Genomic DNA, 25,845 nt, shown 5'->3' on the forward strand with positions numbered 1-25,845 from the left:
ATGTCGAACGTGTTCTTACGTGTCCCGTTTCTGTCTGTCTGCTGTTCGATGCGTGCACGATAATAGATAGAAAGAAGTATAAGGGGGAACGGCGGAACGGAAGGAAGGAGAAAGAGAGAGAGAAAGAGAGAGAGAGAGAGGGGGAAAGAGAAAGAGAAAGAGAAAGGAAAGGAAAGGTAAAGGAGGGAAGTCATGAGAACACCTGTGCTCCGATAAGAAAAAGGATAATCGACGGGAAAAGGCTTTGAACGAGATCCCTCATTGTGTGTCCCGTTGTAATCGTTGCGTCGTCGTTCACGACGAACGTCGTCGGGGTTCGGCCCATCGATAGGAATCGCGTCTCGAGGACGCGCCGTGCCAAGTTCAAGCGACGACTGTGTGTGAGTGAGTCGACTGTGCGTGCGTGCGTGCGTGCGTGCGTGCGTGTGCACGCGTTTGCATGTGCAGCGGCGACGGCGGCGGAGTATACGTGTGTGTGTTTCCTTTTGTACACCGCCTACCAGGGTGCATCGTTTTGCGTATTCCTTTGGAAAGTGCGCTCGCCTATAATACACCTCTTCTGTTGCACACTGTTTCCTGACACGACGCATCTAACGGGGAACGGGGAACGAGGAGGGGGATGGTATAAAAAGAATAAACATGGTGGTGGTGGTGGTGGTAATGATGGTGATGGCGTGAGCGAGACCATAAGAGAGAGAGAGAGAGAGAGAGAGAGAAAGAGAGATAGATAGATAAAGCGCGCACAATGATGGAAGGTGGAGCGAGAAAGAGCGTTCGCGAAAAGGAGAAAAGAAGAGAAGAACAACGGTAGTCGAAGAAACATCGTGGATAGTTACGAACGAACGAGCGCGAGAAGAAGAAGAAGAAGAAGAAGAAGAAAAGAAACGAAACGAAACGAAACGCAATATAACGCGAGAGAACGACCCAAGAGATAGTAGTAGCAATCGAGTAAGGAGGAGCAAAGCGCATTGAAGCGAGCAAGCAAGAGCGAGATCATACATACAGACAGACGGAGATAGATAGATAGATAAATAGATAGATAGATAGATAAATAGTTAGATCGTGGAGAATCGCACGTTGTAGTGGTGTAGTAGTAGTAGTAGAATAGTAATAGTAATAGTAATAATAATAATAATAATAATAATAATAATAATAATAATAATAATAATAATAATAATAGTGTAGTGGTAGCAGCAGCAATAGTAATATACCGTGTGTGCGTACATACGTACGTGCGTCCGCGCGCGGTGTGCTGCTGTGTGCGTGTGAGGGGTTGGAACCGTGGTGGGGAGTGAGGTGGGGTGGGGAGTCGAGACGACGGAAGCGAGGGGTCGTTCTCTCTTTTTCTCTCTCTCTCTTTCTCTCTCTCTCTCTCTCTCATTCTCTCTGTCTGTCCTTTTCTTTGTTGTTCTCGCGTTCGCGAGAGGGAAAGAGAAGGAAAGAGGCGGAACGATAGAAGAAGAGGAGGAGAAGGTGGAGGTGGTGGAGGTGGAGCTGGAGGAGAAGGAACAGCAGCAGCAGCAGCAGCAGTAGTAGTAGTAGTAGCAACAGCAACAGCAACGGCATCGGACTATCGTCGCGCGACGTTCGAGGAACGTCGATGCGGAGGGACGGCCGCGACGAACGTATCCTCCGCAAAATCCTTTGGCAGTTTGATGGGCGCGAGAAATTATTCGATTCGGTCAACGACACCATTTTTGTTCATCGTAATAGCGTGCTAGTGGTGGTAGTGGTTGTGGTTGCGTTGGAAGTAGTAGTGGTGGTGGTGGTGGTGGTGTTGGTGTTGGTACCATCATCATCATCATCATCATCATCATCATCATCATCATCGTCATTATTATCATCATCATCATCGTCGTCGTCGTCGTCGTCATCGTTATTAGTGAAAGTGAGAAATATTATTAAAAGCAATAATAGTAACATCGATAATAATAGTGGCGGGCGGTGGCGGTGGAGGTGGTGTTATTATTATTATTATTGTTGTTGTTGTTGTTGTTATTGTTGTTGTTGTTGTTGTTGTTGTTATTATCGTCGTTGTCGTCGTCGTCGTCGTCGTTGTTGCCGATTCGAAAGGAAAGAAGAAAAAGAAGAAGAAGAAGAAAGGATTGGTGCGGCTGCGGCGGCGACAGTGGTGGTGGTGGTGGTGGTGGTTGCATGATATGTTGTCGTCGCCGGTGGTGGGCCTCGTGTCGGTGGTTGTTAGATGCCGGTGACGAAAGCCTTGACGAGGATTATAACGAGATTAAGAAGAAATCGACGACAAAGAAGAGAAGAACGACGGAAGGAAAGAAACGAGGAATTATCGGAACGTAATAGATTTTGTATTAGAATTGTCCTACAGCGAAACGAAAAGGAAGAAGGACGACGACGATGTTCAACGTGACTATTCCTAAAACGTTCCTTATTCTTTCACGAGCGAGAAGGATTATCATCGGGAGAGATAGTGAAAGAGAGTGAGAGAGTGAGAAAAGGCTGAATGAAGCGACAGCAGGAGCAAGAACGGCGGAGGTCGAGCCACTGTCGGTGGTGGTGGTGCCAATAACCTCTCTCACTATTCGAACGCGTTTCGACTTATTCTCTCTGGCTTGAACGAAGCACTCCTCCTCCCTTATTCGGTGCACACGATGCGTTTGCTCCCGTATTACTATCATATAGATCGTAAAATTAGACGTTCGAAGGCACGTTCGATGATAAAAGTGGAAGAATCGTTCAAGCCCGTTGTCTATATCTCTGAGGTAAAAGCGTACGAGCCAACATTGACGAACTTGTTTCTCAACGTCAATTCTGTCAACTTCTTTTTCGTCGCTGCTACCATCTGAAAAAAAAAAAAGAAAAAAAAACAGCGTGCTAACGAAGAATCGCTAAAGAAGGAAGATGATGCTGTCTGTTGCTTCGAGCGACGTCGGACACTGACTTTTCATAGTTCCTTTTTCTTTTCTTCTTCTCCTTTTTTATATATATATATATATATATATATATATATATATATATTCTTCTTTTTTACCTATCACTACTACTTCTTTCCCTTTTTCTTTATTTCCTTTTTATCCCCCTCTCTTTCTGTATTTTTTTTTTTTTAACTTCATGCGATTCCTGCCGTGTTCGGTTTTCGAATTTGAAAGGAACGCGCGCCGCACACGTGCGAGATTCACTTTCTAGTCCGCTGCATTTAAAATACATATTAAAAAAAAGAAAAAAAAAAAAAAAAAAAAAAAAGAAAAAAAAAGAAGAAAAAAAAAGAAAAGCACGATCGAGGTTATAGGCCACGATAGACATAAATGTTTTAATGTCCTTATTTCTTCTGGGAAAAAATTCTACGAGCCCTCGATTATAATCTATCGATCGTACGAGAGAGAGACTGAGAATAAAGGAGAATATTAGTTCGTTAATTTATTCAAAGGGAATAACTGAAAGGCGGAGAGCAAAAAAGAAGAGAAGATAGATAAATAAATAAATAAATAAACTAACTGACTAAATAAATAAATAAATAAATAAATATATAAATAATTAATTAATTAAATGAATGAATGAATGAATGGATAGATAGACAGATAAGATAGAGAAAGAGAGAAAGAAAAAGAATGAGTTGCTAACAAAGAAGAAGAAGAAGAAGAAGAAGGTAGGGGAGTAAAGTGTGGAAGATAACGAGATAAGATCGTTCCCTCGGCATGAAGATATCCGACAAGACCGCGATAAGGCCGATTCCACGGGGTGGTGGAAAATACGAATCTAACGTCTTGTCTTGAGATCGTTTCCTCGTCGGTTCAACGTGCTTTGGAAGAGGTAAACGAAGCAGAGATAAAAGACAAAAGAAAAGAAAAGGATAGGAAAGGAAAAGGAAAAAGGGAGGAAAAGGAAAATAGAGGGAGAAGAAGTGGAAGAGAAAGAGGAAGGAACAAATGACTAGCTTAACCATTGCGGCGAGCATGATGCCTCTGTCAAGGGCAAATCCGTATGGAATGGCGGCGGACACGATATCGACGCAGACGTGTAACATAGCGACGAACGAGAGCAATCACCTGCCACCGTTAAAGTCAACGTCGGCGGCAGTAGTGATGATGGCAGCGGCTTTCGACAACTTGAAGCAGAGCGAATCGTCGCCGCCGCGACACGTCGCGCACGCGACCATCGGTCACGTGGTTGGCGGTGGTGCCAGCGGAGGAGGAGGAGCCGGAGGAGGAGGTGGTGGTGGTGTCGGTGCCGGTGGCGGAGGAGCGTCCACGCACCTGCCCAGCCTTGCGTCAAGCGCTAACAACAGCCTGCAGAATCTCTCCGGGAACTCGGACAGCCTAAATCTCAGTTTAAGCTCGCACGCGAGTCACAATTCGCATTCCCAGCCAAACTCGCAGTCGAGTAGCCCGATGGTGAAGAACGGTAGATCGGATGGCAGTTCGAGTGGTGGTGGCGGCGTTGGTGGTGGCGGCGGTGGCGGCGGCGGTGGCGGTGGCGGTGGCGGTGGCGGTGGCGGTGGCGGAGGCGGTGGTAGTGGTGGTACGGGTGGAGCCGTCGTTTCTACCACCGACGGAAGGCCCGGCACCGCGTCTGGGGCCAGCGCAAGCCCCAGTACCGTTCTTTTTCCTGAAAAACGTATGTCGATGAGACTCCTACCGGATACCGTAATGAGGTTCTATATGAACAAACTCACGCCGTACGAACACCACGAGATATTCAATTACGAATACATTTATTTTATCGGGGCGAATGCCAAGAAACGACCCGGCATCATTGGACGGCGTAACAATCACGAGTACGACAACGATCAAGGCTCTTATATACACGTACCGCACGATCACGTGGCGTACAGGTACGAGGTCCTCAAGGTAATCGGCAAAGGTTCCTTCGGTCAGGTCGTTAAGGTATATGATCACAAGAATCATGAGCACGTTGCCCTCAAAATGATTAGGAACGAGAAGAGGTTCCATCGGCAGGCGCAAGAGGAAATCGAGATACTGAAGAAGCTTAGGGAACAGGACAAACACGATAGGATGAACATCATTCATATGTTCGAAGCGTTCACCTTTCGTTGTCACACATGTATAACCTTCGAGCTACTCAGTATTAATCTTTACGAGCTCATCAAGAAGAACAGGTTTCGGGGCTTTAGTCTTCAGCTCGTCAGAAAGTTTTCGTATTCCCTTCTTCTATGCCTCGACGCACTGAACAAGAACAAAATCATACATTGCGATATGAAGCCGGAGAACGTTCTTCTAAAGCAGCAAGGACGGAGTGGTATCAAGGTGATTTCTTCTTCCACATTTCTTTTTTTCTTTCCTTTTTTTTTTTTTTTTCTCAAAATCCTCTTTACGTCGAGATCCTTTTCCTATCATAATTCGACCGCGAGTCGAGCAGAAAGAAAATCTGATCTATCCTCCTCAATCCTTTTCTCGTTTTTTATGATCCCTTTTACTTTCATTTGATTTTATATCAAACGTCACTCTTGATAGAATCTTTCAGTTTTTTTGTTTTATCAAGTTTTTTGTTGTGTCGCCATGATTTCCCGAAGATTTTACGAATGCTTTGCGAATAGTAATCAGGTATCGATAATACTTACCGTTTAAGGAACTTCATATTATATTTCTTAAAATCTCTCGAGTAATACCACAATCGATCAAATGAATAATTACTTCCGAATAAGATATTCTAAGAATCTAAAGCGTTCCTTTTATCGAATTCGTAACGCGGAACTTGTGTAGAAACTTTGCTCGCATTGATGAACGCATTCTCGCTGATAACGCGTTCATAGTTATCTAGAATCGATGACGCCGAATCGAGGGAAACTAAACGGCTTTCGTTTCTACTGTATTTTAATTTTTAACATTGTTTTATCTTTTTCTCTCTTTCCTTTTTTCTCTCTTTGTTTTTCTTTTTAACGTTCGTTCCTAATAAATTTTTAAATAAGTACTTTTATAAGATAGACGAACAAAGATTATACTTTATTAAGTAATCTTTTAGAATAATAAAAATTATATATAGTAATACGTAACATTTTTTAATTAAAAAATATCATGTATAGATAGGTAGTTAAATGGATAAATAGATAGATAAATAGATAGGTAGGTAGATAGATAGATAGATAGGCAGATAGATAGATAGATCGATTGTCTTAATCTTTGTCCTTTTTATCGACAAAAGAGACAGAGAGAGAGACAGAGACAGAGAGAGAGAGAGAGAGAGAGAGAGAGAGAGAGAGAGAGAGAGAGAGAGAGAGAGAGAGAGAGAGAGAGAGAGAGAGAGAGAGAGAGAGAGATAGGTGAAGTACTTGGAAAAGTGCTTAACGATAGTGTTAATATTTCGAGGTACTATCCTCTTCTCTGAGATTCGAGAGTGTAGCTAAAGTCGTTCGAAACTCTTCATGCAAATGCGATGCACGCAAGAGTATGGGAAATGAGTACTCGTTTATAGTTCGTACGAGGGGTCAAAGGCGCCACTGGGTCGCGACAATGTACGAGGATTAATCTATTGACAAACTCGTTGTGCTAGACCGCATGTTATATCTACACTCAATCGCATATGCATATATATGTATGTGTACAACTATATAAACGAATACATAGATACACGTATGCAACGATATATTAACGTCGTTGTCATCGTCATCGTCGTCTTCGTCGTCGTCGTCGTCGTCGTCGTCGTCGTCGTCGTCGTCGTCGTCGTCGTCGTCGTCGTCGTCGTCGTCGGGCGTTGTTTTTAATGAGCCATAGCAGGTTCGAAAGCTTAACTTGACGCTTTCCGTATGTTTTGTCACGCAACGTCGGTAAACTTTTCCTTTTCTCTCTGTCTAGGTTCGATATAATATATATATATACATCTCTGTGACCTTGCTAGTTTCATGGTCCTCGTCAATGATTGCTCCAAACTTTGACCGTGATTCGGGGCCAAAGCCTGTTACCTAACGACGCTCTGATACTGTGTGTACGCCGAAATCGATATGCCGTGCTATGGCAAACTGATATTCCAATGTTCCACTATGTAGGACTCTACTAGTTTTAATAATAAGCTTAATTAATTTCGTTTATTAATTATAATTCTAATCATTTTGAGTGCCTTATTTATTGATTTTTAAAAATACAAATCTTTTATGTTAAGTGATTCGTAAAATTGGAATGTCATTATCCGTATTCGTAATTTTCTAGATATATCGAACGTATCTCGTTTGAATTATCTTTTACTTTCTCTCTCTTTCTCTCTCTCTCTCTTTCTCCTTTTCTTTCTTTCTTTCTTTCTTTCTTTCTTTCTTTCTCTTTCTCTCTATTTGGATTAATTTTTAAAAAAAATAACAAAATCTGATAAATGTAGTACGATCTAATCGGATTTACACGAATCAGAAATTATTAATCGTTTCGATAAAGATTTCGAGAACAACGAATAGATATATTAGTCACAATTGTATCATTTAGCGCCACTGTTTAATAAGCTATTTCATGGCCGTCTTGATTACACGTGTCAGATATATTATTAATTTTCAGTACAATTGTGAAAGAATCATATTATTTGACGATTGAAATTCTTAATCGGACATGAAGAGAGATATTGAATACGTAGTAACAAGAGATCTACTGACATACAATTTTTTTTTCTTTTATTTTTTTTTCTTTTTTGTTTATAAAACTCGATTATTATTATTAGCGAGGTTTATTTTTTGTTATTTAAAAAGACAAACAAAAAGAAAAATAATAAAAAGGAAAATATTTTTTTTCGTATTTCATTGTGTTCGAAGTCACGCTCGAGAAAGAATTCGTTCTAAATTTAGAGATAAATATTTATTTGCATTTGCAATTTTGGTGCGAAGCTACGGCGAGTCTCGAGAAACAGGAGAACGAGAGAATACGTTTAGAATTTTTATTTAGTTCGTACGTTACTTTGAATGGTGCAATGCTTGTTGCGTTAAAAATTAAAAACAGAAAAAAACAAAAAAGAATAATAATAATAATAATAATAATAATAATAATAATAATAATAATATTAATAATAATAATAATAATAAAAAATTTTTTCTACATCGTATATCTTTCATCCGTAGTTTTGTCTTATCACGTGGTATCTATTTTTGTTATATACATATCGTAATTTTTTTTTTTTTTAGATTAGGTATAAGAGCTCTTACTCGTTTCCCCATTGATTTCTTTTTTTGCTTTTTTTTTTTTTATAATTTCGATATCCACGTTAAAAAGGAAATAAGAGAAAGAAATATTGAAAGACTTTTAAATCCCTGAGATCGTCCGGAAGTAAATTCATGAAGTTGCATTTTCCGGGTTAAACAAAATTCTGACAAAAATTCAATCCAAGATACGTGTCTGGAGTATTAATATAAATAGAAAAGAGAGCGAGAAAGAGAGAGAAAGAGAGAGGAATATTGGAGGAAGTTTTCAACCATCGTTTCCGTATTTTCGAATATGAAAATCGAGAGAAAATAGAAAGATTATATTCGACGTAGAAAAATAAGAGAATGAGGTAATTTGTTCGTTCCTGTGTATTCCTATCAATTTATTTTTGTTTTTTAACCGTAAAATTGGTTCATTCATCCAGAAAAATAAAAAGAGATAGAGAAAGAGAGAGAGAGAAAGAGGGGAGGGGGGAGGAGGAATTTCGTTTATTCATTCCCATTGGAAAAGTTGACTTTTCTAATTTTTCATCTAAGCTACATCCTTTAATTTTTTCATTATTATCCAGATAATATCATCGAAGAATTTAGTACGCGAGCATAATTACCTTCTCTCTTTTCTCTCTCTCTCTCTCTCTCTTTCTTCTTTTCATCCTCTCTTTCGTGGTTCTCTTTCTCTTTCTTTACGTCTTACGGTAGCGTGGTAAATTTCTCGAAGGAGATCAAATATCGCGTAACCTGTACTGGGCTTTCAGCATCCGTTCGAGAGACATTGAACGGCCCAGTTCACACGACTACAGATCGTAATAAGATCAAGTTTTCCGTCAAGTTTTCCGTCAAGTTTTCCATGCGGTTCGTTTCGAGTCGATAAAAATGCGAGGTAGTAAAATAGGAGAGAATGAAACGATGATGTTTGGTGACCCACGAAATTCGATTTCATCTCTTTTCGAGTGCGCTCGAACTGAATACCATCGATCGCATGATAAGAGGAAGGTTGTACAAATACAATATTATATATATGGTATATATATATATATATATATATATATATATATATACCATGGTCACTTATACAAGCTATCTTATTATATGGGCGATTGGCGATCGAATTGAACATTATATCAACTATATATATTCATCGTTAAATGAAATTATTGAATTTATTTTGTCGCATCACGTTCTCTTTAATTTCTCGCGAAAACGTCGTTTTAAATCAATAAATATAATATTTGCAATCATATTCCATTCGATTCGATGGAATCTTTTTTTTCCTTTTTTTTTTTTCTTTTTTTTTTTTTAATACACAAATAATTACGGTTTGATACGCACAACGCTTGTTATATATTTTTTATATAGTTGAGAGCAAAGAAAGAAAAACAAAAAAAAACAAAAAATAATATATATATATATATATATATATATATATATATATAGAAAAAGAGAAAAAAGTGAGTAGATATGATATATCGCCTAATGTAAAATAATGATAATATCGATTTAAATATCGGACGTTAAGGAAAAAAGATGTAAAATGAAATTTACGTGGAAGTTAATAGGAAACGAACGAACCGACTTTAGTTTACATCGTCATATTAAAATCGTATCGCTTAACGAGCCGTAGTTAAAATTATTATAACATCTACGATATACGCGATTTAATAGATGTCGAGCGATACTCGATTAATTCTAACTTCATTGGATCGATATCGTCTTAAGTTCTATCGTATGTCGTTCGTTCGTTCGTACGTACGTTCGTTCGTACGTTATTCATATGTGAAATTCTTACAACGAATCGATATCAAAGTCATGATTTTTTTCTTCCCCTACCTATATACTCCACCCTATATACCTATATACATAAGGTAGCTTATCTAATCGCGAAAGGATCAAAGTGTTACGTAAAATAATTAAAAAAAAAAAAAGAAAAAGAAAAAAGATAAAAAAAAATAAAAAAGAAAAAAAAAATAGAAAAGATAGTAATAATAATCGGAGTAGTGTAACTCGATACGTCGTACCAGAGATATCTAAATCAATATAGATCGATTGATCGATCGATCGATCGATCGATCGACCGACCGACCGACCGATCCATCGATCGATCGTAACATTTAATGGTGAATGGTAGTTGAATTTTCACGAGGGCTCGTGAATTCGATTCGTGATATAAACACCAATTACTCACGGCTAGTACTACATACGTCTACGTTACGATGTTACAAACACGTGTAACTACACGCCTCCTCGGCTGAACGCGCTTTCACGGTCTACCGATTGATATGCGTTTTTCTCCCTCTCTGTCTCTCTCTCTCTCTCTCTCTCTCTCTCTCTCTCTCTCTCTCTCTCTCTCTCTCTCTCTCTCTCTATCCATCTATCTCCCTCTCACTTTTTCTTTCCCTTTATTTCTCTTTCGCACAAGCGTTATATTGCTGAATACAATGTAACCATGTGTATCGATCGTAACGAATCCCTGTCGAATATCCATCTACTCGAGTCGAATCAAATCGAATCGAAACGAATCGAAGAAACAAAGTCGCATCTCGATGGAATCATCTAGTCGAATTTGCTTTTATATGTCGATGATAAAATATTATTTGGGTCAGTTAACTCTCTGATATATTATTTAACTTATCTCAAATGTCGAATATATCACGGGTAAACCTTGATTCGAATGTTCATGTTAAACGAGTTCTTCTTGTTATTTTTTTTTTTATTTTTTTTTTTTTATTTTTTTTTTTTTTTTAAGACACAAATGTGTATTTAATCTTATCTTCCTCGTATATTTCTTTTTTTTTCCTCTCCCTCGCTTTTGATTTCTTCTTTTTTTTTTCTTTTTTTTTTTTCTTTTCTTTTTTCCTCTTTTTCTTTTTCTTTTTCTTCATATATATATATATACGCATATATAACGAATGTAATAATTAAAATCTCGCGTGATCGATGGATTTTATAATGTGTCATTAACTAATTGTTATTTAAAGTATAACTCGAACATTTATATGACATTAATTATAATGTGACTTCTTTAAAACTTATGATAATTTCATTTACATATCTATCTGTCTATCATAGAATATACCTCGTATATCTATCTTCTAAAGATTGAAAGACAGTGAGAGAGAGAGAGAGAGAGAGAGAGAGAGAGAGAGAGAGAGATAAAGAGAGAGAGACTGAGAGAAAGAGGGAGAGAGAGAGAGAGAGAGCACAGCAAGCAGAGATATATTCATAGCAACGTTCTCCATCGGTCGCATCTTTTCCTCTCTTTAAGCACTACTCCTCCCACATTGTACATCTTCACTTCCCAATCCAAATATAAACTGTACGAGTCCCAATCCCCCTTCGAATCTATTTCTGAATTCGTTTCTACGACAACCTTTTTCCCTTTAGTTTCGATAAACAGGACGACAGATCCCTTTTATCTCCTGTTGTCTCTCATTTTTCATTTCTCATTCTTACTCCTTCCTATTTTCTACTCTCATCCCGTCACGTATCTTTCCTTCGTGGAATCGCAGATCGGAGAAAAAAGGAAAGAAGAAGAAGAAAAAGAAGAAGAAGAAGAAAAAAAAAGAAAAGAAAGAGAGAGAGAGAGAGAGAGAGAGAGAGAAACAAACAAACAAAAACTTTTTCTTTCGGGTAAACTCGTTCGTTCGTTCGATTGGCACTTTGTCATCTTAAAGAGAGAACGAAAGTATAAAATGTTTCATTGATGGAGGAAAAGAGAAGGGAAAGATCTTGAAAGTATCGACAGATATCATCGCCTGAGATAACTTCGGTGGTTTGTTCGCTTCAGGAAGGAAGGGGAAAATAGAAAAAAAAAGAAAAAAAAGAGAGAAAAAAAAAGAAAAAAAAAGAGAGAAAAAAAAGAAAAGGATAGGAAAAGAAAGAAAAGATCGGAATATGTCTTTGAAAATCTTAACGTTTTTATTCTTACGTATTTTAAATCGTAATAATAATCGACACGTTAAATATCCATATAATGTATGTGTTTTCTGTCAAAGAAATAAAATTACGTTTATTTTATTTTCTTTCAGTCGTGTAAGATCGTAAAATTTTTTTTAACTTTTTGTATAATCCAACGTTATAATAAAGTTGTACGCGCGAATTCTCCATCGTTTCATATGATTGGAAAACGAAAAAGAAAAAAGAGAGAGAGAGAGAGAGAGAGAAAGAGAGAGAACAAAAAAAGAAAAGAAAATTTGATCGATCGAGGAAACATAATCGTGGCATAATCGATTTATAAAACTATCTACCAAGTAAATGTGCCGGGTGCTCGATCGTAAAAATAGGAAGAACGAATAGGTTTCTTGGTTCACTATTAATAGCGATAGTGTGTTCGATGTTACAACGTATTCGAGAAGAGAGTTTTATCGGAAATTTATATCGATTATCGTTTCAATACCATTCGGAGACGCGATGGGTCGATATCCAACGAACGAGTTAATTATTTCATTCTCTCTCTCTCTCTCTCTCTCTCTCTCTCTCTCTCTCTCTCTATCTATCTATTTATCTATCTATCTATCTTTCTCTCTCTCTCTCTCTCTATCTCTCGTTATTCCTTATTCGAAATTTTCGACAATGAAATAGCAAAAATCTAATTAAAGATTTATAGTTTGTGGGGATCTTTTCTATCCTACTCCTCACTCATGTTCTCTTCGTTGGCCGGATAGGTCAGTGAACTCGAAGACACAGTCGAAAATAACGCAAGGGACGTAGAAGAGCAGAGAAAGAGAGAAAGAGAGAGAGAGAAAGAGAGAGACTATCAGCCGGTTGTTCGTCATTCTCATTTTCGTTTGCTTCTTCCTCTTAAAAGAAATTGTTAACCTTCCGTAACAAGGGAGCTTTAAGATCGACCGTGATAATTTCGGTGAAACCGTTCATAATTCCAACTAGAAGGAGTAACCACGCTTTTTAATGGAAAAATTCATGGGAAAGCGTGAACGCAAAATTATCATATTTTACGCGGTACATTTCACGCTGTCTCTTCATTCGTTTAACTTATATCGGATGTTCGATTGCTCTTCTATTTTCCTTTTTTTTTTCTTTTTTCTTTTTTATTCTTCCACATCGATTTTTACATATACATTATTTTTCTTCCTATTTCTTCTTTTTCCTTTTTTCTTTTTTTTATTTTTTATTTTTTTATTTTTTTTTATTTTTTTTTAATTCGGTAACAAGAATTGCCTGATATCCATTAATTATTAAACGAGAAACGAGTTAATTGATAAGAAGAACATCGATCGAATCGTTTATAAAATTCTTCGTAGGTTGTTCTTATAATCAGGATCGATAAAATAATCTTGATAATGACGAAGTGAATGATCATAAAAAATGATCTTTCTCTCTCTCTCTCTCTCTCTCTCTCTCTCTTTTTTCTTCTTTTTTTTTGTCTTTTTTTTTTTTTACGTCGAACGAACGACTTATTCTTTCAAACCCTTATGCAAATTTCTAATCGAGTCGCGTCCATTCGAATCTTTATTACAGAGGTGTACATTTTTCGTCGGACTGGAAAGAACGCAGCGCGATACCGTACACGCAAAACTCAACGCGTATGATTTCCTCCCTTCATTGATATCATCGTGGTTATTCTTTTGCTCGTGTACGCACACATTAGATGATAATAAAAATAAACGTGATATACACCCACGTAAATATGTACTAGGTATATATATATATATATATATATATATATATATATATATATATACGTACCTATGTACGTGAACACGCAATAAGGACATTAATTGCATATATTGTACATGTATTTTGTATCGTTAACATTGGACACCAAATTGCGACTTTTCTCTTCATACATACATACATAAATACATACATACATATATATATATATATACATATATATACCTATAGGTATACATTTACAATAATAGTCACAATTTAAATTTATATCGTTATAGCGTGTTTTTTTTCTTAAGAGAGAGTGAGAGAGAGAGAGAGAGAGAGAGCTTCGATGGTTCTGTCATTATTAAAGAAGAATATATAAACGTGTGGATTGTAACAACATCGACGAGCAAACAAAAAGTTTACTTACAAAAGTAAATATATAAATAAATAAATTCAACGTAGATAAGTAATAAATAAACATATTTGATAAGTATTTCTTTATCTAATATCATAGGTATGTATATATATATATATATGTCGTCTAGTCGACTTTCTTAAAGGAAGAGGAAGGTGTCGATGGATAATATCAAGTCATTCGAAACTTTGCGTTGGCCAGTTTAATACACGACCATGGACACACATGATAGAGATGAAACGTTAGTGTATATACAGATAGCAGGACCGTTGTTACTTCCGCGTGAGACACACACACACACACACACACACAGAAAGTATGGACCGGTTTCTACTCGAGGGAAAAGAATCACCCCTCCCCTCTCTCTTTCTCTCTCTCTCTCTCTCCGTGTGTGTGTGTGTGTGTGTTAATTTTTTTTTTCTTCTTTGTAGATTCCAAGTGCCGTGTAATGGAAGACGCGTTTACACCAATGTATATAAACTTTAAGTGCCCTCCTTCTCTCTCTCTCTCTCTCTCTCTCTCTCTCTCTCTCTCTCTCTCTCTCTCTCTCTCTCTCTCTCTCTCTCTCTCCCTCTCTCTCGTGTGCATTAAAAGCAACCTCCGGATCGAGTCGCGCAAGTCGAGATTGCGATAACATCGAGTCAAGTTCGACTTGAGTCTTTTTTCTTTGGGACGACATCGTTCTAACAATATAAATGCTATACGAAACGGACGTGCGTATGCCCATGAAAAATTTATAGAGAGAGCTGGTCGAAAGTATTGAAAAGTTTCTTAGGTGATTAAAAAAAAAAAAAAGAAGAAGAAAAAAGAAAAAGGGAAAAGAAAAGAAAAAAAAAAAGAACACAAAAAGAAAAAAAAAGAATCATCAATTACTCTCTTGCTTTCTAAAACTAATTTTTGTTCCTTTCTTTTTTCCTTTCTTTTTCCTTTAAATCGTATAAAAGTAAAGTAAAGTTTGTTGTCGACTGATCAGAGTAAAAGAATTTTTTTTTTTGAACAATAAAAGGAAGCAATAAAAAAATTAGCCCAGGGAGTCTCGAAATAAAGTTAATCGAATTGATTATTAATATCGTTTAGAAACTTTTGACCGAAACTGTACGTATAAAAAAGAAAAAAAAAATATATATATATATATAATACATATATAGGAAATATATATATATATATGTATATATATTTCCTATATAAAAAGCAGTAAGAGATTGGTCATCGCGCATTAGTTGAGACATATTTTTAATCGAACCTCTCGAGTGGAAGAAGCTCGACGGTGTTCCGTCATTCATTCCGATAAAAGATAAAACTCGTTCCTCGGGCTGGGTACATTGTATCGATTGGCATGAAGCCAAGAAGAGAAGATGGTTTATTTGTCTTATATTCTCGTTATAATGGTGCATTATTCATGAAAAAGCTCGTAGGTTACGTCGGACTCGTTTAGTCGATAACTCGTTTCATATGTCGCAAACCCCTTCGTTGGTTTCATTAAATTTTCAATCTCAAGGATTCCAAAAATATCACTTAATACCGATCGTCCCCATCGTGTTACTTTCATATTCCATTTTAAACTTGAATTATTTCTATTTAACGTCATTGTCGTCGTCGTCGTCATCGTTAGAAAAAACTTTAGCGACCTGTATTTTTCTCTTATTACATGACCTTTTTCGTTCCCTTTGAATGCTGCTTCTTTGCTTTATTTCTTTTTTTTTCTCTTGTTTTGATTTATTTCATTTAGTTTCGTTATGTTCCATCCGTTTTTCGACCTCTAAGAGATTTTAATTATGAAACGGTTCTTTTTAAAATACATGGAAAGACAACACGTGCCTTTTGTCCCATTTAATTACGTATTCGTAAAGTTTACGAAGGAAATATACCTCAAGGTATCTCTCGGTGATTTAGTATTTAAACGTGTTCGGTGATGTTGAAATTATGTAACTCGGACATTAGAGACAACGAAATTAAAGGCTTTGAAGTCCAATTTATCCTGAAAATCCGTACTCTTTCTCTCACTCTCTTATTATTATATCTTTCTCTGTTTGCTCTAATCTGATCTGGTTTGGCTTGGCTTGGTCTGGTCTGGTCTAGTCTGGTCTGATCTATCTGTTTGTATTTTTCTTTCTCTTTATTGTTCGGTTGTTGTTCGGTGATCTTCCCTCTTCTTTCTCCGGCTCAATGATGATGTAGAGAAACTGATCGTGCGTCAAGTGCAGCGTCGCGTGACCAACGGAAATAGAGGAGTTAAATTATGGCTAGATGTAATTGAAAATTAATTGAAGCAAGCTTTCCAACCTTTTCGACGGAGTATACGAAGCGACGGAGCGATAAACTGCTAAAGTTCTTTCTTTCTCTTTCTCTCTATATCTCTCTATTTCTATCTCTATCACTATCTCTATATCCATCTCTATCTCTATCTCTATCTCTTTCATTCACTTTCCTTTTTTTCTCTTTTTCTTTCTTTCTTTCTTTCTTTCCTTCCTTCTTTCTTTCTTTCCTTCTTTCTTTCTCTTTTCTTCTCTATCTTCCGTACGATAGCAATCGAGTAAAACACGGCGATGACCGCGCACGATCGACCGGAACACGAATTCATTTAGAATTTTTTCGAAATTACTCGCCGCATTGAGGACGATGATGGGAAGAAGAGATGCAGGAAAATATCTACCTGCCGCAGGGCTTTTCTTGTCCCGATGAGAAAGGGAATCGTGCGGTAAGCTCGATTTACGATGTAAATGAAAACACAAAGTCTATTGTTGGCTTTCAACTTGTTAACGGAAATAGTCCGTTAAGATGAAAGGAAACTTTCAAATTTAACTTTCATTAAATTTATATATATAAATATGTTTCTTTTTTTTTTCTCTCTAATTATATTTTATGTTGTTAACAAAATTATATCGATAATTTGTTAATTTCAAACTTATCGGGCATCATACATTTTAAAGAATTAATGTTACGTAGGTTTAGAAACCAGAAAACTGATCGAAGGTGTTCCGTGTATTGTGAATATTTGAAATATATAGATATATATTTATAGGTATAGATTGAATGATATATGTTGGTATCTTGAAATCTTATTACGAACGATCGAATTCATCAATAAATTATCATTGTATTTGCAAGGATTTCATTGGAGATTAATATTAATCTAATAATGTTCCATCGAAATTAATTTGATGAACAATTATTATTATTATTATCATCATTATTATTATCATTAATGTTACTATTATTATTATATATAGATTACGATCAGTGTAGTATATATATATGTACGATCGATCATTCTAAAAGTTCAACGTGAGTTTTATCGTAAAATCGGATAAAGGAAAGAGATCCAAGAAAGGGAAATTGGATGTCAAAAGGACGAAATCACGTAGTAAATATTGAACGTAGTTCAAATTGTCATCTGTTAAAGTTAAATAAATGTCGAGGGAAATGATCTCTTATCATTGGAAGAATTAATAGCCAATATATGATTATAAGATGTTTAAACTGTCGGTGTTTTCGTTGAATAAATATTGGAATTTCGAACAGTAGTTACCACTTTGGCTTTGCACCATTTCCATCGGTCTTTCTGTAAAGGACGTCCTGCGATAAAGATAGAGAGAGAGAGCTATAGAAAGAGATAGATAGAAAGAAAGAGAAATCGTTTGGAAGGTAACATAGCTTGTTCTAATTATCTGACAAAGCAAGCCAGATAATCTTTTTTTTTGTTCTCCCTTCGTTTTTCATTTTTCTTTTTCACCCCTCTTGTTTTCTTCTTTTTTTCCTTTTTTTTCCTCTTTTTTTTTCTTTTTTTTCTTTTCTTTTTTTTTTTTTTTTTTTTTTTTTTTTTTTAAATACATATCGCCCCAGGGTTGCCGAGCGTCGACGAGAAAAAATGTCGACAGCGCGTTTGATTAAAGAAAGAAAGAAAGAGGACGTTCGAAGGAAACACGCGCAATAAGCCTCTGGTGGAAACGAGAAAGAGCGTGACTGAGTGAGCGTGCGGATGCGCGTTCACGTGTCGTGTGCGTGCGTCTCTCTTTCTCTCTCTCTCTCTCTCTCTCTCTTTCTCTCTGTGTATGTTTGTGTTTGTAAAAGTGAGATAAAAGATAGGGGGTGGAAAAAGGAGGACGTCATAGCCGACAGAGAAAATCCGTGTATTTTATTATATCGGCGTTATGGATGTCAAGAGCAGAACTGTGTTGGTCGCTTCGTTATATATATATATATATATATATATATATATATATATATATATATATATATATATATAAATATTAATATTTCGATTTTATATTCGCTAGAAATAGACGACCGATTTACGTTGGTTTGTTCAAAAGAAATCTACTATCGCAACGAATACACGTTCGGTCGTTACGTCCTATACAAAAATGTTATTTAAAGTTCTTCTTTTTTCCTTTTTTCTTTTTTTTTTCTCTCAACCTTTTTTTCTCATTTCCTTCTACTTTCCTTTTACCATTCCATCTTTATCCTTCGTTACATTGTTTATAACAATAGTGTTTTTGTTCCAATGAAAAATCGAATTTTCATTTGTTTTTTTTTTTCTTTTTCTTTTTTGTTTTTCTATTCATGTCCATCTTTTTCTCTATTTTTCCCCTTTTCTTCTACTTTCTCCGCCTTTATAGTTTCTCTATAGTTTAAGTTTAGTCGATTTAATGGTTATTTAGCTTATTGATTGTTTTATCGTTGTACATTTTTGGTCTTTTATTTCACACGAAAGGGTGAGAAGATTGCTATCAGAGAGAGAGAGAGAGAGAGAGAGAGAGAGAGAGAGAGAGAGAGAGAGAAAATAAAATAAAATAAAAAGAAAACAATTCGTTTCGTTCTTTCTCATATAGGCATGGGATCGATGAGGATCATTTCGTGTGTAAGTGTTAAAGATGGAAGTATGTATTAACGAAAGGAGGCAGCTGAAGTATTTCCGGTCAGATGCATCGGTCGACCTTGAGACTCGACTTTCCGACCCCCGGGTTAGATGCATCGGCTCTCTCTCTCTCTCTCTCTCTCTCTCTCTCTTTCTCCGAACAGCAAACTTTCAGTATGCTCGTAAAACGTGCACTTACCGTAGCTGCGTGTAATTCGTGATGGCCTACTTGCGAGTAACATTTTCTGTCTATCTAGTAGTAGCTTTATATATATATATATATATATATATATATATATAACATTTTCTATTTATGTACACTTTTTCCATTAGTACATTACATATGTATAGTTATGTACTATTTATTCGTATTATCGTATATGATTATTGTATATTAAATACAATGAAAATTTTATTCGTCTCGTTCGTCGATTTTTGTTTATAAATTTTTCGTGATTATTTAAAAAAAGAGAAAGAATAAAACGCGTGAGTAACTCCCATAGATATTAACGTGGACGTTGCCTCTCTCTCTCTCTCTCTCTCTCTCTACGAAGCTTCCTAAAAGCACTATCGATCGTTACGGAACGGATGAAAGGTGTAGGGTGAGGGGGTCACTTAGGGACAATGGCACCGACTCATAGACCAACCAACAAACTATCCTTCCATTTCGACGACGATGACTCAATGTTAGTACTCCTTAGGATTATTATCTTTCTGGTACGAAAGAAATCGTAAAGGGGGAGAAACTATACAACGTTGGATATCGTTGGGCGTGAAACTTCTTCTTTCTCTTTTTTCCTTTTTTTTTTTTCTTCTTTCCCCAACGATACGAAGCAACGAGCGCGACGATAAGACGACATCGATTAGTTTTACTACTTTTATCGATGAGCCACTTCCTCGTTGTCCTTGGAAAGAAAGAGAAAAAAGAATAAAAGAAAAGAAAAGGAACTATTACAAAATCGTCGATATTATCGTCGACGAAGTACGTAATATCGACATAAGTTATAACTGTACAAACACTATTACCGTTCGTCATTGTTGCATAATATTACTTATGCATCAACAATTTACATATTTATAGATCAAAATGATGCAATAGAATCGAACGTTTCTCGTTTCGTAAAATCTACGATGATTATGTCGAATATAATTCTAATATTTCTACTTATTATTTATCTTTCTTTTTACGTGCCGAAATAAAGCCTTTATAAAATAACTTTGTAAAGTTTGTTTAAAAAGAAATAATATGGATAATAGTGTTCGATTATTCTGAATGAAAGTTTTCAATGTATATAAAAAAATCTTTGCTTCGTGCGTAAAAAGAAATTGTTCGAAAAAAAAAAAAAAAAAAAAAAAAAAAAGAAAAAGGAAAGGATAAAAAAGAAAGAAAAAAAGAAAATGTATTAACAGAAAATCTCTGGATAAGGTCAAGGTTCGTTATCGAGTATTTAACGGGGTATGAGAAGTATGAAAGAGATCCATGTACAACAGGTATATAATGCATTCGTACAACACGACACGAAGCCATCAAAAGCAAAGACCGGGCCTCGTTTTGATTGGCAGCTTTGTTATTTTTCATAAAACCGATTTTACGTTTTTGTTCGGCGTATATATTTTCAAGTGACAGTTGATTTGAGTGTATCATTCCTGACTTGATGGATGTTACGCTGTAAAGTATTTTATATACCGTTTGATTTCTATTTTCGTGCATCGATTCTTGTAAAATACAAAAAAAAGAGGTTGAGAGAGAGAGAGAGAGAGAGAGAGAGAGAGAGAGAGAGAGAGAGAGAGAGAGAGAAAATTAAAAATTGTAAGATCAACAATCATTTATTATTTTCTATTTTAATCATTACAATTGCTAATTATCTTGACAAAAAATTATTTCTAACAAACATTACATCTACAAATAAAATATATATAAACGATATAATGATCGTGTATATATATATATATATATATGTACATACACACACACATATAAGTACGTGATATATAAATGAGATCTCACAATTTTGTTTGCCATTGTCTTTAATCATATATAAATTATTCAAAGAATTAGCAGAATGTTTTTTTTTTCTTTTTTTTTTTTTTTTTAAACATCGACTAAAAAGACACTTTACCGAGTCTCTTTGAGCTCGGCATTAGTTTCGCACGGCCAAGTGCGACCGCCTGTATAAGTACCACCTGTTACCTTCGAAGCGAAACACCCGCTCCAATTAAGGGAATGACCTTTTTTCTTTTTTTTTTTTTTTTTTTTTTATCTCTATTCTCGTACCGTGACGAAAGGGAAACTGCAAGTTAAATATTTTCAATCCCTTTCTTTCCCTTTTCCTCGTATCGTTCATGTTTTATATTATAGGGAACATCATAAAAAATACAAATTGTTGGCAACTTGATGAATCCTGATCCCTTTTGTGAAAAGTCACTAAAACACAATACGATTGAACCCAACACCGAAAGTTAAAATCGTTAAAGTTTATTCTGTGATGATAATAATAATTCCTATCGCATGTTACCCCCTCTCCCCTCCATTGGATAAAGTTGCGAATTCGTAATTAGTACTGTGAAATGCATTCATGCGGTAAATAGAGTTCGAAAACCTTCATGAAATTAATACCTTACTGAACGCAACAATGTTTCAGTATTAATCTTGCGGTCATTGTACACATAAACATTATATAGTTATATTGTAAAAGTGATATTGAGAAATTTAATCGTTAAAACTATGTCACAGATAAGCTATTATTATCCAGACAAATAGACTTGCACATCGTAGGGACATATATAACTAACATTCATGTTATCCCAAGGGAAGTGGCAATAAAAATATACTGTAGAGAATAATACATACATTTTTAAAATCGATTTGAACATATTGTTCTTTTTTTTTTTTTTTTTTTTTTGTTTTTTTGTTTTTTTTTTTTTTTTTTTTTTTTTTTTTTTTTTTTTTTTTTTTTTGACGATGACGCATCCTCGGTCAAACGGACGCGTGTATTCTTGTCAGAAAACATAGATGGACTGCTCGAATCGTTATTAATTATTGCAATTAGCATTTGTAAGATGTTTTAATAGAACATGTTGATTTTTTGCCAATTTGCGATATAACTTAAGACATTTTTATTCTATTTTAAGCCACGATACGCGTTTTTAAGTTCTTTCTTTTTTCTTTTTTCTCCCCCTTTTTTCTTCTTTCTTTTTCTTTTTTTTTGTTTTGTTTTATCCATCACATCTGATAGCTTATAATTAATGCGATAGATGCATAAATGCATAAGGGACGTGACGGGCTAATAAAGAGATGACCGAGTATAATTCTGGATAATGTCCAATGTTTAAGTCTTAGCTATGCTTGAAGAAACGTCGTTGCTTAAAATATTAAACTAGGTCAGTAAACGAGAAAATCTAAAGCAACGTCTCGAAATTACTGTATTATCATTAGATTGAAATTTCAATATTTAACATACAATAAAAATATATTCTTTGTTATCAAGCGTTCGCAAATAATGAATTGTATTAGATATACATCTTTTTTCATAAACATTACAAATATATATATATATAGACACGTTTCGTAAAATTATACGATGTCTTCATTCTCAGAGATATTTTATCACGAAAATCCGGTTTTTAATAAATAAAAGAACATAGAGAAAATTCTTTATCGCGATCGCGTGAACGGTGAATATGGCGGAACATATTCACAGGAAGAGTTCGCAGAAAAATAATAAAATAATCTAAAGAAAATAATGATCGTGTCCTAGTAATATATCTTATATGAGCTAGCGTCCAATAACGAAGCATACGATGCGATCGTTATGGGAGTGTACTTTATTAATAACCACTGCCCACTCGTATGTCCAGGTGATAGACTTCGGCTCGAGTTGCTACGAGAACCGGCGCGTCTACACGTATATACAAAGCCGCTTCTACCGGGCCCCGGAGGTGATCCTTGGTGCTGGATACGGCATGCCGATCGACATGTGGAGTCTAGGCTGCATTCTCGCTGAACTATTCACTGGGATCCCGCTGTTGCCGGGTGAAGATGAGGCGGATCAACTGGCGTGCATAATCGAACTTCTAGGTATGCCGCCAGCCTACTTGCTAGAAAATGCAAAGCGCCGTCGAAATTTCATCAGTTCGAAAGGTTACCCGAGGTACTGTACGGTGACGACGCTATCAGACGGTACGGCACGTTTTGGTGGTGGCCTATCGAGGAGAGGAAAACTCCGTGGCCCACCGGGTTCGAGAGAATGGAAACGGGCATTGAAAGGCTGTGACGATCTCATGTTCATCGATTTCATAAGGGGTTGCCTCGAATGGGATCCAAAACTAAGAATGACACCCAGGATGGCACTCAGGCATGCTTGGTTACGGCGTAGATTACCGAAGCCACCCTCGGAAAAGATCAACGACGATTACTTTCCTCCACCGCGAACGTCCGTTACTGGTCTAAGAACGCCAGCTTCTTCAGGTAGCAAAACCATCACCACGGCTACCACTACCACCATCAACACTACAGCCATAAATACGGCCACTACCACGACTACTGCTGCCGTCGCTGCTGTAGCGGCCACTGCTAGGAGCAATACCCTTCAGTCGACGAACGTCAATGCTGCGGCGACTAGAAATAAAGTGCGACAAAAATCACAGCCACAACAACAGCAGCAGCAGCAGCAACAGCAGCAGCAACAACAACAACAGTTGAATGATTTCTATTGTCGCAGATCGACTATACACTCAAGACATCCCCAGTCGGGTATTTTTGGCAATACGACGTCGGTTCAAACTACGGTTCATGCAGTTTCCTCGAATCATCAGCCGAGTCTTAGCAGTCATCAGTCCTTAAATTCGGTCGGCACTGCTGGATCTCAACAGCAACAACATGGCGCCAGTCATCAATTGCAACAACAGCAGCAGCAACAGCAACATCAAAGCAACGGATCGTCGCATGGATCATCTTCTCATGGATCTTCCTCCCATGGATCCTCTTCTCATGACAGTCATAGTTCGCATGGTCCTTCGAGTGCTTTGAGTCGCGTGATATTAAGCAAAGAGTTTATCGAAGAACTCAGACGTTACGCCGAAATATGAGGACGTCGGCTCACACGTGTGCCACTGCCGTCATGTTCGTTAATAACTTCGAGTAGCGTTGACCTTGGAAACCGTGCGCAGACGGTAACATTGACGTCAAGGTGAACGAGGAAGGGTCGTGAAATTGAAAGGTTAACGATCCTTCGAAGCTTTGCCAGAATACAAACACTCTGTGCGATGAATGACCTCGCCCTATACGTTCTAGGCGAGCGTTTAGTGATATAAGTGATTTCGCATATTACGAGAGAGATTGACCTACATTCGAACCTTTTTAGACCTATTTCGTTTCTTTCTATTATTATTATTATTATTATTATTATTTTTTTTTTTTTTTTTTTTTTTTTTTTTTTTTTTTTCTTTTGTTAATCCGATCTGTAAGAAATTGGTCTTTAACCGGGTGTGTAATATCGCTGCATTTTATCGATGTCGTAATTCGATTTTTAATTGTGACGCTGAATTCGTGGTAACGTTAAGGCACAAAATTTAATTTAGATGTATAAATAATACGTGATATTCGTCGGAGTGACTAGTCTATCCCTAGCTCTTATCCACGAAAGCACGACTCTCTTTCTCATTTTAGTATCGTATAGTATGCTAGTGCTCAGTTTTCTTTTGTTTAGCCGCTGAACGTTTGCTCCTGTTGTCATTGCTGGATCTTTTGTAACAATCGTATTATTCACTAACTACGAAGGCCGTCGTAAGCGCATAAATGCATATACATAGGCATTGCTTGCCATCGGTGAATTGGTATCGTGCGAAACCTCATTTGTATCGACATTTATTACATTGTCTTGACTTTTAGGTTATTGTGCCAGGGAAGTCGGGGAATGCGAAGGGTTCATAAGCGTGTATAACATCGTCAATGAATCGATCCGGAATACTCTATTGAAAGGGTTTCTAACTCTGTGACTGTATAGTAAGTAAAACAAATTGTACAATGAATTTCTTCTAGGCGTATATCATTAAATCTGACTGGGGTTAAATTCGTGTCACGAGAAATACATATTTAAATTAAATTCAATAATATTCTTTATCATTTCACTGTCTTCTTTAAGGAATCTCGCGTGACGTTTATCGTAAAGGTAACATTAAATTGTCCCATGAAACCTCAACTATTCTTCCTATCGATCTTGAGACACTTGACCTTTTTAATTTGCATATCGGAGAATATCATTGAACGCGAGGGAAAAAGTTAGAAAGATTTCCTTTTTGAATCTTTTTTCAATGATTAATATATAATTGTATATATTGCATTGTAGATATAAGTGAAATTGTACGTATTTATATATATATATATATATATATATATATATATATATATATATATATATATATATTATATTGGCGAAAGAAAATTATGAAAGTCTTTAACGATGAATAATTTATTTTGTACAAAATGTAAGAGGAAGTCGTATATATGTCTTATTACATAATCCGACTATAATAATTTTCAACGAGAAAATCTCTTTTACGAAAATTTTATTGAATTTTCGAATTATCGAAAGTATTTCTTTAATTTTTACATGGCACATCGAGATAAGTAATAATCAGGTTTCGTTGTGCTTTTTAAAACGATTATTCACGCGTAACAAATGAGGATATTTTATAATTGTATAATCGAACGTAGAGATCAATTCGTATCCAATACTTATACGTATATGTAATATACGTTGCACAAGAGTAAAAGCGATGAACGAATGTTCATCGTAGAATGTTTGTAAATTATAAATGCTCGAGTGCACATATAAATACATATGTTGAGTAGAA

General features: G+C 36.2%; 1 protein-coding gene across 1 annotated transcript; it reads left to right on the forward strand.

The window, feature by feature from the left end:
* The first annotated feature begins 1,976 nt into the window (after positions 1-1,976).
* On the forward strand, positions 1,977-25,356 carry LOC124951217 (dual specificity tyrosine-phosphorylation-regulated kinase 2-like). The gene is made up of 2 exons (XM_047499220.1): positions 1,977-5,237; positions 22,849-25,356. Exons 1-2 carry the CDS (start codon positions 3,900-3,902, stop codon positions 24,076-24,078), a joined length of 2,568 nt encoding a protein of 855 aa, XP_047355176.1. The 5' UTR covers positions 1,977-3,899; the 3' UTR covers positions 24,079-25,356.
* Positions 25,357-25,845: the final 489 nt, after the last annotated feature.

This window comes from Vespa velutina, chromosome 8 (assembly GCF_912470025.1).
Source record: "Vespa velutina chromosome 8, iVesVel2.1, whole genome shotgun sequence".
NCBI classification, from domain to species: domain Eukaryota; kingdom Metazoa; phylum Arthropoda; class Insecta; order Hymenoptera; family Vespidae; genus Vespa; species Vespa velutina.

Bases quoted from the DNA above. Each gene is read 5' to 3' on its own strand.
- LOC124951217 (XM_047499220.1), top strand. From the start codon at position 3,900: ATGACTAGCTTAACCATTGCGGCGAGCATGATGCCTCTGTCAAGGGCA. The intron at 5,238-22,848 runs GTGATTTCTTCT...TCGTATGTCCAG, and splicing joins AAGGACGGAGTGGTATCAAG to GTGATAGACTTCGGCTCGAG.